This window comes from Phragmites australis, chromosome 12, assembly GCF_958298935.1.
Source record: "Phragmites australis chromosome 12, lpPhrAust1.1, whole genome shotgun sequence".
NCBI classification, from domain to species: domain Eukaryota; kingdom Viridiplantae; phylum Streptophyta; class Magnoliopsida; order Poales; family Poaceae; genus Phragmites; species Phragmites australis.
In genome coordinates this window covers 4,923,990-4,938,023 of record NC_084932.1, presented here as the reverse complement: position 1 = coordinate 4,938,023, position 14,034 = coordinate 4,923,990, and the positions used below count along the sequence as shown (strand labels likewise).

Here is a 14,034-nt window from a genome sequence, read left to right as displayed (position 1 = left end):
AACACGCGGTAGGTTTCAGTTGTCCGTGGATGAGGTGTGAGGACTTAGGAACTGTGGCTAAGATTTATTCTAGAAAGTCGGAGCTACTTAATCGCAATTGCAACAAACTTAGCAATGATGATCCGGATGCGAACTTCGCTTTCCTGTGTGTAATGGTGATTGGCTTGTGTTTTCTCTAGGCGCTTATGTTATTGGGTCTTACGCTGATTGTCTCTTAATTTCCTGTTCAGTTGTTAATATTTTCAGATCTAATTTTTTTTATAAACTAAATTCATTCTCCTCATCTTTAATAAAATTGATATAGCTGGTGCCGTAGTTTCGGAAAAAATACATGTAGGGCAGAGTTGTGGCGTGTGGGCCCCATGGGCCATGAACATGGCGTGCAAAAGCAAGACGCAGCAGGGCTAGCCTTCCACGTGCAGCGGCGACTGCGGTGCACGGAGAAAGCCGGCCCTCTCCAGCCTCCAGGTGTAGCGACGCCCGAGCGAGCGCGGCGATGGATAGCCACCCGACAAAAGCCGAGCAAATCGATGCGCAGCAAAAGCATATCGATCCCCTGATGATCTAGTTGAGATTGTTCAACATGTGAGCTGAGCTGATCTAGCAGAAGCTCGACATGCAGGCCTGCTCTTCTCCTTTCCTGTCCTGTCATTGCATGTGCCTCGATCCGTTCCCACCGGCTGTCAGGAATTTCACAGTAATTTCGCAAGGAAAAGATGTGGCGTGTTCAATTAAGATTTTTGGTTCCACTTCCGGATGGGAAATTTCGATCGTTTTGAAACTCTTTTCTTTTTGTTTAGTCATAGGGGAGTGCGTGTATAAACAAACTGTTTGGTTAGAAGATTTCGAAGCTAGCAGCAGATATCTTTTTGGAATATAATAAAACAAAAATGAAATAATGATCCACACGGGTAGTATCTTGATCTCCAAAATTCGGCAGATCGACAGCCTATCGCCGTGCAACTGCAATAGTCCAACACTAGTGTTGATATGTTCGTTAAAGCATACGACACAGTCCACGTGTCACTAGTTGGCATGCATACATACATAGCGCTGACTCATTATTATAAAGCAAAATGGAAAGGAGGAAGAAAATAAAAAAGTGCTTTTGGAAAGACACAGACGCAACAGACCAACTGACGGGGGGACGCACGCAACGTAAGAATATATAATCTTTTACTCATCAGACATCGACGACGCGATCTTCAATAAATACATTTGACTATTATTTTTTAACTACTTCTTAATACAAATTAATAAAAATTAGATAATATTAAAATATTTTTATGATAAATTCACTATTATTATTTTTATATATCAAATTCTAATAATTTTATATGTATTAGTCATCGAAATTTTAAAAATTTAGTACACATATTCTAAACTAATATCTATTTAAAAACAGAAATAATAGATATTATTTATAGCTAAAGCTGGGAGCATATATGTTGATATGAACCAATGATTAAGGCCACCGATCGATCTATCAGCCAAGGCGTATATCGAAGAGCTAGCACTTAGCGTCCAAGCATGACAAGTTTGCGATTCCCTGGTGACCTGTGAGAGCATGATTATTCTCCCTCCTGAGTCCTGACACGTCAGTTGTGCCCCATCAATAATCGATACGCTTATGCAACTGCAGAGTGGCCGGCTCCATCTAGTGGCTGTATCAGGATATATATATATATATATATATATATATATATATATATATATATATATATATATATATATATATATATATATATAATACATACATGCATGCATCTAGGCAAGGTAGGCTGGGTGCTTGGAAAACGACATCGCGTACTCAGAGCTAAATTTTAGAGAATTTAATTTTTCTTTCTTCTTCCTCCTCTTCTTTCTCATTTTATTCTCTTTTTCTTTCTTTTCTATACTCAAAAATTATAGAGAACTTAAGAGGCTCTTAAATATTTTCGGGGTAAGAGGCTAAAGTCCTCCTAGCCCCCGTTGAATCCACCCCTGCTCGTCAGCTGTTACGGCTCATTTACAACACAGGAGCACCCCTATTTTGAGAGCAAACTCTCGGTTAACTTCGGTTGTTCACATTGTTGCTGGACTATAGGAGCTACAGGAGCACACCTATATTTGGGTGTGCGGTAATTTTCGAATGTTGCCATTCGAAAAGTCATATATACTTCGAAGTGCATATGGAAAGATCCTTCGTCCCAAAGTTGAGAATTTTATTCCTCTACTAAAAAAGAAATCATTACCTACACACTTTTTTTACCTTTATTAATGCTAGCAACATTTTGGAGATAGAGTATGGAATTATACAACATCGGCTTTTCTTGTGCCATCAAAAGTGCTACACCACTACAGAACCAGTTAAAAGTATCGCCCTATCAATACTAGTTGGACAGTAACCGCGACTGAAAATGTATCGGTGCCAGTTCTTAATCTCCCACGCGTGAAAAATGAGTGAGCCGCTACGAACCAGCACTGATAGTCCTTTTCAGTGCCGGTTCCATATATGAGCTCAAAGGCACAGCTGCCGCAGGAGTGGATGGCGAGGGGCACAGCTGCCGCGGGAGTGGACAACAAGGGAGACCCCAACCCCTGCCCCCTCGGGGGGAGGGCAGCGGCGGATCCTTCTGGTGGCTCAGGCTCTGCAAGCGCTGGCGCCGCGGTGTGGGCTCGCGATCAGTGTCTGGCCATAGCAGCGATCGTCAAAGATCCGACACGTGCTCCGACTTCCATTTGGTGTGGCTAGTACCAGGGCGACGCAAGCTGGGTACGGGGATGAAATCGATGCGAGCTTGTGTTTTCTTGCAAATCTATCTCCTCCTTAATTAAGTTCATTTCCTTGGATAGTCACCGATTTAGCTTTCAATCCCCTTTCCTCCTCGTAGATCTGAGCTATTGGTATGGATGGCATCGATACCATGTGCAGTTCTTTGAAATTGAATCTTTTATTAGAATATACTTAGTTTGTAAACTTTGTGGATTGAGATTCTAGAGACTTTGGACAGTTCTTGATGGGGATCAAATGTTAGATGTTGTTGAGTTCTTTCGTTCCTGATTTCCAAACTATGTGAGACGAGTCGATTTGATTGTGAGATGTGTTTGTATGATGAGATGAGTTGATTTGTGCATGCGGCGGCGATGGCGGTGACAGGAACACAGCAGCAGAAGCAGCAGCTAAGTCGGCTCTTTCGAGCCTGCTCGTTTATTTTTTTGGCTCGGGGACCTTTTCAGTGTCAGTTGGAGGCACGAACCGGCAGTGAAAAGAACTTTCAGTGCGGAGTAAAGAGTGTTGGTTGAGAAACTGGCAATGAAGCCATTTTTCAACGGCACTGATTTACTTTTTTTAGTAGTGGTAGTACTAATTAGCTAGCCAAACTATTTTTTGTGCCCCAAATGTGCAAATGCCTTTGGCCTGACCGTATTCCAATAATTCCATATGCATGATCATCCAGCTAAAACCCAAGCACTTGATATTACTTGCAGCATACTCCATGTGTTATCGCTGTCAAGTGATTAGCTTGTTCAAGTTTTCACAAGTTGTAAGGATCAGTGACATGTTACGAGAGAGCTGAATTAGGAATTCTAAAAACTATTCAGCTCGGATCAATAAGATGAATCTAGATCAATTTCTATTTAAATTTACTCTAGGTTTATCTAATGTAGCTACTTTATCGCAACAAAACTTTGCACCATACATTCAAATCCTAGCAACTACTCATGGAATTCTAGAAAAGGTAAATGCGGAAGATAAAAATAATGCAATAAATATATAAGATAGAGAGCACAAACTCGGCACGATGACTATTTCCTCTGGTATCGGTAAGTTGCCTCTCACCCTAAGTCCACGTTGGAGCCACTCTCAAGGGCCAAACTCCCCGGTAGGATAATTAACTCTGCGGTTCTTACCGTTGGATCTCCTCATAGACTGGTGGGTCTCCCACTAGATGCATCTAGATGCCCACCATCGTCTTCATTAAGTAATGCTTCACCGCTCTGGCACGGCCACTCCTCCCGCTCAAATGCTTGCGGTTGCTCCACAAACTCGGTTGGAGGGTCTTGTAAGACTCACCATCACAAGAATGTCTATATGTAGGCAAATACCAAGAGTAACAAGTGTGGATCACTCACTTGATCCAACTCTAGACTAATCACCTAACTAGATATGTATTAGGCCTAAGGTAGCACTAACCAAGTCTTTAATCTTGTGTTAATTGCTTTGATCTTCAAATTCAACTCCAATGTGACTCAAACCCTCTCTAATATGTGTGTATGACTTTGCGGTGGGAGTGAGCAACCTTAAATGGCTGACCAATGGTGTATTTATAGCATCAACCCCAAAAACTAGCCATTGGGAAAATATGTCCAGAAATTCTAGTCACAGTATTGTACGACAACCTCATCATATTGTATGGCAACCACCACCATATCATATGATGACCTCACCATATTGTACAGTCATATTGTATAGTGACCTCAATTTGTACAGTGATCCCCTTTCCAACAGTCAAAAATTCGACCGTTGAAACTTCTCATACTCACTGTATTATACGCTAACCATGACTATATTGTATAGTGACTGATCTTCTGAAGCGCCATTTGACATGCCCTTTGTATAATTGTATGGGGCGCTATCATATTTTACGGTGACCTCCCACCGTATTATATGGTATCTCTGAAAAACTATGTTGTCTTCTACCTCCCTTGACCGTATTGTATGATGATATGATCATATTGTACGGTGACCATATTGTATTGTACTGTGACATATTTTTCCAGAGGGACTTGTCCAATTCAATCCAGCAAAAGTCCGAGTCTTCGTGGCTTCTCTTCCTTGATGTCTTGGATCTTCATCTGGTCTATTAGAGCTAGTGAAATCTAGTGTGCATGACCTACTAGGTAACTAACATAAAAATACTAGATCAAACTACTTAACACAAATCACTCTTCATAGTACGATCAAAGAGAATACACCTATCTAGACAAGTGATGCTCTCAACACCATGATCATTTGTCTAAACATTAAATCATTATATCTTCACAAAGCTCTTCTTTGATCTTAATGTTGATCCATTTGAGGTGTTTGAAATTCTAAGTTCGTCACATAGCATCCATGAGGCTAAACATTATATACTGGTGTCAACGTATTAAGTAAAGGGTACCCTGACTAAACAGATCCCACAAAGGTTGCGAGCAACTAGGGGAACGTACTTCCGGAAAACTGGTCATTCAGACGACTTGGATAGGATTACTGCGGCCAGGATAAGACCTCCTGCGACCAGCCCCACTGGTCGCGGGGCCAGATTTGATACACCCATCCGAGGCGCCTTTGCTAGAATGCGCTCAAATGCATTTCGTCACCAGGTGCTGGCTTCGACTAAAAAAGTCATGGGTGGTACAAGGGAGTTAGTATTGTCCCATCCCGTAGCGACAAAAGGCTACAAGGTGAGGCTTCATAGGCCGACGCAGCAACAGGGGGCAGATGGGACTTTTTTGGGAACGGCGTGGAGATGCAAGTGGACGGGGACGGTGCAGAAGGGCATCGATCCATCTCATCACATTAAATGCTGCGAAGTAGGTCTCTTCAGGCCTGGTCACAACGGCGCATGGTGGCACGACATACGATGCCTTCCGAGCAGGTGGGCATGCTTGGTCCTCCATAATGATGATTTGAGTTAGATATTAGAACGGGTAGAGGCCATCTTGTAGGGCCCATATGTAAGTCCTCCTCCATCCCTACTATATAAAGGGATAAGGACCTCTTTCAAGGAGGAGAAGGCTCCGGGAAACTAGCTAGAACATTATCTGTAACCAACTGAGATCTACAATAACACAAACACAGGACGTAGGGTTGTTATCCTCCGGGAGACCCGAACCTGTATAACCCCTTGTGTCTACGAACCCATTGCTTACATATAGACACACCTAGTCTCTGAAACACGGTTTACGCACCCACTGTCCAGCATACCCCGGAATCACTGTTAGGGATTTACCCTCGACATTTGGCGTGCCATGTATGGGGCACATTTTTGTCGTTTCAGCAAGTTCGAAAAAACTTGATCAGGCTACCTATGGCAGAATCCACGATAACCGCTGAGTCCCGTTCCGAGTACCCCGGCTGTCGTGACGTATTCGTCATGGGGTACCATCTGGATGAACTAGGCGTACTCCAGGCATGGGACACCGAGCCAGAATCAGGGAGCTCCGAATCCCAACGCGAGGTCTGCACGGCGGCCCATTCTGCAGTGGGCGCTGGAGGGCCCCACGCCTCAAACACTGGCGGCGAACCCCTGGCTTTTCGCCCAAAGGGAAATCAACCTGGCGCCAGATAGGAAGGTCCTTCAAGACAGCCCTAGCATTCCCAGCACTGTTCCGGGGAGCCCCTGCATAGGGCATTTTCTACAGTGGCGTCTTCACCTAGGCCATCACGCCACCCTAACACTGGGGGCTCCCCACCTCGCGACCTATCGCCGCTCCACACCTAGCTTCTCGACTATGAGATCATGACGCCAGCACAGAATCTCTAGACCCTACAGGTTCTCCTCAGCCACCCGTCGGTGCCCGTACCGGAGGGCTCACCGATGGCACCATGGTTACGTGATCTCGCCCTCCTGGTCGAGACTGCCTAGCACCAGACCACGTCGGCATGCACTATGCCTGTCGCGAGGTCCAGTGAGGGTCGTGGTCACCATGGGTCACAGCTGGGCCTGCGACGAAATATTTCCCATGCTCCCCCAACCACGGGGAGTACCTGTGGGCCACCATCAAGTCGGGGTGGCCAACCCTCTGACCAACGCGACTCCCTGCGCCAACGTAACCTTCGTGGCGTAATCGAGAGCCAGGTGGCCACTAGAGAGGAGGAGAACAGGGCTCGACGGGTGCTAGAAAAGGGCAAACAACCCTACCGTATGCCTTCCCCCTGCAGGGAGGCATCGGACGGCTCCACCCCGTCGCCAGGACCCAGAGACCACCGTCTCTCCCCCAGGACACGCGCTGCCGCCCAGCAATGAGCGGTGCCCCGTTACGGGACAGGGTGTAACATCATGTCCACCAAGCTACGAGAGGTGCGCTAGCCGGACAAATTCCGGCCAGTCCTTGCCGAAAAGTATGACGGCTCGACCAACCCGGAAGAGTTCCTACAGATCTATACCACCATGGTGGAGGCCGCCGGAGGACACGGGAAGGTTATGGCCAACTACTTCCCTACTGCCCTGACTGGTTCTGCCTAGTCTTGGTTGATGAATCTCCCCTACGGGTCGGTTCACTCCTGGGAGGACCTGTGCGACCAGTTCGTCACTAACTTCCAGGGAACCTATGCCCGATCAGGGGTCGAGGACGACCTGTATCAGGTCCAACAGTGACAAGACAAGTCATTACGAGACTACATCTGGCGCTTCACTGAGCGTCGAAACACCATTCCAAGGATGACAGGAGAATCCATGGTCATAGCATTCAAGAGGGGGGGGGGGTCAAGGACCAGAAAATGGTCGAGAAGCTGGCCACCTGGGTTATCTAAAACACCACCAAGCTCTTCAAGCTCATGAACAAATGCGCACAGGCCGCCGAGGCCTGGGAGCGGCAGATCAACTCTAGGTCGTTCCCGGCGTTCGACCGCCCGCCTCTTCCAAAGGAGCCGACTAGAAAGACAAGAAGAGCAAGCGAAAGCCCGGACCTCCCGAGGTGTTGGCAGTCGAACAAGCCGGCCTTACACGCCGACGCTTCAAAAAGAAGGACGGGAAAAAGGGTCGGGGCTACTGCCCAATCCACCGTACAAATGCCCACGATCTAACCGAATGCAAGGTCATACGAGGTATCATTGACTAGGAGCTTGGAAAGTGCAAGCACAAACGCGGCGACAACGATGAAGACCAGGCTGCCCCCAGCCATTCGGCGCTGGGGTAGCAGCAAGCCGTTCACATGGTCCATCACATATTCGGAGGGGCCGCGACATATTACTCTAATAGAGAATACAAGTCGGTGGTCCGGGAAGTGTGGGCAACTACATTAGACCCGAGCCCACGCCTCAAGTGGTCGGAGGTCCTGCTCACCTTCAACCAGGCCGACCATCCGGCATGCGTTAGACGCCCTGGTCGCTACCCATCGTAATCGAACCACAATACATAACATCCGGCTAGGCCGCGTGCTCGTCGACAGTGGGAGCTCGATCAACCTTCTCTTCACCGATGCACTAGATGCCCTGCAAATTCTGAGAAGCTCATTAAAGCCATCCCCACCTTTCTTCGGGATCACCCCAAGCTCCTCGGCCAAGCCGCTAGGACAAATCGAGCTACCGGTCATCTTCGGCTCGCCGGACAACTTCAGGACCGAAAGGGTCCTCTTCGATGTGGCTGACTTTGGGACTGCGTATAACGCGATCCTCGGGCGACTGAAAATGGCCAAGTTCATGGCCGTTGCTCACTACGTGTACCAGGAAATCAAGATCCCTGGGCCAACAGGGGCCATCACCGTTGCTGGCAACGCCAAGACGGCCCTGTACTGCGACAAGAGGAGCCTCGACATTGTCAAGCTAACTTCCGGGTGCCAGCCCGAGACCGCTGAACCCAGCGGACAGCCAGTAAAAATCCAGGTCGTCATTCATGGGAACAGAAAACATCTCTTGCGTGCTCCAAACAATTAAGGCCTACACTTACGAAGGAATACTGTGTAGTAACAGAGCATGCTCCACTGTCAAAAGGGGATGCAAACCATTTTCGTAGCTAGCAAACCACACCTTTAGGGACAAACTGCCGAATATGGAAGTCATTGTAGGTGTTTTAGGGTTTAGGAGTCTTATTTCAAACCTTCGTATCAAGGAACTTACCAATCTATACCATTGTAAACGGTCACTACAATTGGAATATTGAATGTTCCATAACAATAATGTTACACGTGGCGCCGCTTGCATGCGTGTCAATGGCAATCATCTCTGTACTTAGTGCTTATTGCTTCTAGTGAAGCACCTATAGTATAACATATGGCTGTCATGGTGGTGCGTTTGCTCGTTCTCATACATTATTTATACTCATAATATGTAAATATGTAATGTATGACCCATATCTAGTCTAGATACTCTATCGGTTAAAAAATGTAAGGCATATTTTTTTTTGAAAATATCAAATTATATATATATATATATATATATTTAGTATACAAACTTTGTTTAAATAGATTTGTATTTTAAAGTATTTTTACTATGATATTAATTTTATAGTAATTGATAACATATTACCAAATAAATTAATGGTTAAAGTTTATTTGTGATGATTTTTTAAACAAAATATACCTTACATTTTTTAAGGGAAAAAATATTTTTCTTAGATAGTCAAAGCTAAATATTTTAACCTCTACCAAGGACCATTTAGCTTTTGTTAAAGAGGAAATGGCTGCACTACGAAGAGTAGTACATCCAACCATGGTTCCGTACACCAATGAAACCCTTGGTCGCAGAGTACTGCATATTCTATGGATCGGAGCACATATTCGGCGAGAGATTCGAGGCGTTGAGGTGGCGCCACAGCTTTGGCCTTCTTTAGCCTTTGTTAAAGAGAAGGGGATGGGACGTGTGCTCCTGCCCTGCATGCGGCTAAAAACAATGCAGGTCCATTGCGCAGATTGAAGCTAAGATCATCTCAATCATACCCTCTTTATTTTATTCTCTTATCGATTCTTTTTTTTTCATCATCATTCTTTTTATTTTCTCTTATTTTCAACAGTTTTTTTTAAGAAGAATCGCAAAGAGAAATAAGAGAATCTTGTTTTGAAGAGAATGATCTGAAAATCCTGTCGTGAAGAGAAACTGTTGAAGCGCTGAAGAGAACGAAAATTCTTTCGCAACTAGAATTTCACCTGTGAAGAAAAGCTCTTGCACGTGGCCTAACGACGAGGAAAAGATGCAGATATGTATGGATGGATGCTCTGTTACGCTTGACCAGTGTTTGGAACTTGCTTTTTGTAAGATATATAGAGCGTGGTAGAGTGCGCTGCAATTTTGCAAAAGCCAGATGTTGCAATGATCCCAGCCTTCGGAACTTGGGATAGTGTAAACCGCAAGATAATGATCTCAACTTTTTTCTCGAGTAGCTTTTTAAAGCTGTCTTAAGAAGTAGCTGTTTGAAAATTTTGCTGTTGATATTTGACAAACTTATTTTTTTTGAGAGATTTGTCTGCTCTGTGTAATGATTAATCTGCTTTCGAATAATATGATGACCTGTTTGGTTGCTAATTAAGTGTAGATGCCAATGTTTTAATTATTTTTTGGCATTTTGGAATAGGAATTTTCCAATTTCTGTATAAGATTTACAATTGTTGTGTAACATTTTTATAAGAAAATTTTAAATATTTTTTTATAGATCATGAACAAGAAATCTATATTCTTTCTTTACACAAGATCGAAACAGATGAACACAAAAATGGAGAGAGAAAACTTGAGAGTATAGATCTGCAGGAAACAAAATAATTTTGGAGAAGGCAAGTTTTTTTGCTCAACGGTGTCGCATGATTGCAGAATACATTTCTATATAGTTTCAATTTGAATCCAATCATTTCGCGAGACTTCTGGTTCAACTCAATTGTGATCACAAAAAGACAGTACATTTTGCGGTTCAAAAATAGGCACAAATATCTTCCAACACCAAACTAATTTGAATATGCATACATCCACAAATGAACTAAATCACTACTAATCAGATTTTTCACATAGAAAAATAAAAAATTGAGTCTCTACACACAAGAAATTTGAATTTGTACACTAAAAAATTAAAAAAAACCAGCGTCACTGACCTCTTGTTCCTAGATCTACCCCTCCTTCCTCACCACATGCTGGCGGCGAGTGCACCAGTTCCTCCGGCAAAGGCAAAGTCATCCGCCTTCTCATAGATGGTACACACGGTAGACAGTGAGGGACACCGAGGAGATGCCTATGTTCCTACAAATCTGGTGCTTCGCCATCGATCATTTGTGTACACCGGCGTCAGATCTACGACTTCGGCTCATGGATCTACGCCGTCGGCTCGTCACACGAGTCCACAGTGGATGGGACTTCCTCTATAGCATCAATGCATCTGTGTCTCCGCCGCCGCACGAAGCCCAAGAGGAAGTAAGAGGGAAATCTAAGAAAAATACATCATTTTAGTCCAATAAACATAAAATTGGTTCAATAGTCAAGGACGCAACACCCCTATCATGAGCCTGGACCTGCCTGTTTATAACAATCATGCTGCACTGCAATTAGCCGGATTTGGTCTTTCGGATAGCCAAAGATTCTCATGCTTTGAATTCATTTCGAATTTCTAATTCTACAAAAGAGTACAATACATTATGTGGCTAATTTGGTCATTACGTATATATTCTCCCAGCCCATCCTTCTTAAAGGTGCTGGTCCAACTTTGGGAGCTCCATATGCGACTGCGAAAAGGCATTCACACCGGGCCTCACATTATTCAGACGGACACGTGGCGCCGCCTGCGTGGGAGTGGGAGTAACGCGGCGCCTTTGTTCTGTTTAATGGGCCCAAAGAAGTTGCAGACAGCGGGCCCGGGTGGTGGCCCTCTTGACTTTGATCCTCTGAACGACTGAAACATGTCAACCACCCCGACGTACGCTGCCACATCTATTTTCGGTCCACGAGGCAAATAAGACGTAACCAACTATGCTTTTTTCAGTTAAAAGAGAGCTTTATTATTAAAAAATAAAGTTATTATATTGTTATAGAAATAGGGAAAGTAGACAGAATATCATATGTGATTTTTTTAGACCCATTATTAATAGAGTACCAATCGTTAAAATAGATGTATGTGTAACTTGACTGGCCATCTCGGTATACTAAAAGTCATAGAAGGTTTTTGTTTTTTAAAAACCGTCTTTTTTTTACACATACAGATATTAAGTAAAAACATCTGTAATATATTATAAGACACAAACAGACATAAAAAACCGTCGGTGATGTGAAGACATAGACAAGTATTAAAAAAATCGTATGTGATGTGAAGACAGAGATATATATTAACAAAAACCATCTGTGATATATCATAAGATAGAGATGGACATTAAGAAAATCTGTTTGTGATATGTCATAAGATAGAGACCGACATTAACAAAAACAATATGTGATGTGTGTCATAAGACACAAACGAATATTAAGAAAAACTGTATGTATCTGTACATTAAATATTTTATGAATTTTCGAATGGTGTCAAATTAAAAAAAAAATGAAAATTATAGCTTTCGACGAGATCTGAAACTTTGCAATTTATAATATTTTCATTTGAAGTAATTTAGATGTCTAAACAATTGTCCAAACTTTCAAATAACAAGAGCCAAATAGATAAAATATCCTATTACTATCAGTAATGATATATAGGTGAAATGGGAATGAACTACAAGTGAGGCTGGTGGTCACAGGTTTGATGCCCATAAACCACACTCATGTGTATTTTGAGTAAAAAATCACGTGACTTGCGGGATGATATGGCTTGGGTCGTACTACTAGTGACGATGTGGCTAGGGTGCAAAAATATATTTTTTTATTTTTCCTACGTCTAAAATCCCTTTTTTTCTAAAAATAGTATCACATACGGATATTAAGAAAAATCATTTATGATGTATCATAAGACATAGACAAACGTTAACAAAAACAATGGATATTAACAAAAAACCGTTTGTGCTGTGTCATAAGATACGAACAAAAATTAATAAAAATCATCTGTATGTATCTATGTCACAAATAGAGTGTTACCCGTATGAGGCAAACTCGATATCACATACACTTTTGCGGAGATGAAAATCAAATAATAGGGTTTAATAACCATCTGTGATGACCTGTTCTAACATAGTAAATCCCGAATGACTAATTTCCTACACATAGGTCGATGCGTTAAATCATCAAACATCACAATGAACCAACCTTTTCACTAAACTAGCTAATTCATGAGCTACCCTCTACATGCTCCTAGTTGTTGTCTCCTCCATCAAGCTGCCTCTGCGTGCCCTTTGTTCATCCTCCCTTGTCGGACTTTCCCCACTATCATAGTTTGGGCTCTTAGGTCGGACCACGGGCCAGATCAACTGGTTGATGCTGGCCCACTTGGCTGGGACACCACTGTGCTATATGAGGAAGCATCGCAAAGCTTGGAAGGGCATGGAAGAACAATTATAGAACAAAATCCTCTTCTTCCTCCTCTGGTTCCCTCTCCTCCTCTATGCTTTAGCTCTACCGTGCTGCTGCTCTTTCTCCCTTCCCAGTCTCCTACTTCTCTCATTCCCAGTCTAATGCTTATCCTAGTCTAAGTTCCCTCTTCTCCCCATTTGTAGCCGAATCGTGTATTTTCCTAGTGTTGACAGTGAACTCTTGAATTGGATTGGTTGAGTGTGTTTGTTTGTTGATTGGCAACTCGATTCCACCAGGTATCTGATAATTAGTATCAGAGCCTTTGATCCCCTGCTACAACACTTGGATCCACACGAAAATGGAGACCCACCTTGATGAGATCGCTGAGAGGATGGCGGTGCTTTTGGCATCGACGCATTCGCTGGTAGCCGTGACGTGTGCTCTGGTGGCATCGCCAGCCTCAACTTTGGCCTAGGCCACTGAACATGCCTCTATCATCGCGCCACATTGCCACCTCGACCAGACGACCCCCACAACATCCTCTTCTTCTGCCTCCCCATAGAGAACGCTGTGCACACCAAGTCCACTGCGACCTTCGACATCACGGCGGATCAGGCATCCTTGGTGCCACATCAGTCGCAAGCGGGGGAGAGGAGCTTGCATCGAAGGAGGCAGTTCATCACTCCGTCGATGAACCGGTCGTCGGACTGAAGGCATGGCCACATCACAACACGCCCTCCAGAGAGGCCGAACGCCTCCCCAACCATGCCTGCACCAACCCAGCTGTCATCCTCCACATCAAGAGTACACCCCTCGTCACTGGCGAATATGGCGATGCCAACCTCTTCATCCTCCACTGCATTCCATGGCACAAGGATGCTTTGTCCGCACCGAGCCCATTCTCTGGAGTCATAATGGGGTCCAGCTCCATTGCAACCGCGATC

The 14,034-nt window shown here is 44.1% G+C and overlaps 1 protein-coding gene across 1 annotated transcript; it reads left to right on the top strand.

Moving 5' to 3' along the window:
- The first annotated feature begins 7,139 nt into the window (after positions 1-7,139).
- On the top strand, positions 7,140-8,623 carry LOC133886283 (uncharacterized). The gene is made up of 2 exons (XM_062326036.1): positions 7,140-7,203; positions 8,121-8,623. Exons 1-2 carry the CDS (start codon positions 7,140-7,142, stop codon positions 8,621-8,623), a joined length of 567 nt encoding a protein of 188 aa, XP_062182020.1.
- Positions 8,624-14,034: the final 5,411 nt, after the last annotated feature.

What these genes read in the sequence shown, in the direction of transcription:
- LOC133886283 (XM_062326036.1), top strand. Translation starts at nt 7,140, where the DNA reads ATGGTGGAGGCCGCCGGAGGACACGGGAAGGTTATGGCCAACTACTTC. An exon ending in CTTCCCTACTGCCCTGACTG is followed by an intron (nt 7,204 to 8,120) that starts GTTCTGCCTAGT and finishes ACATCCGGCTAG; the next exon opens with GCCGCGTGCTCGTCGACAGT.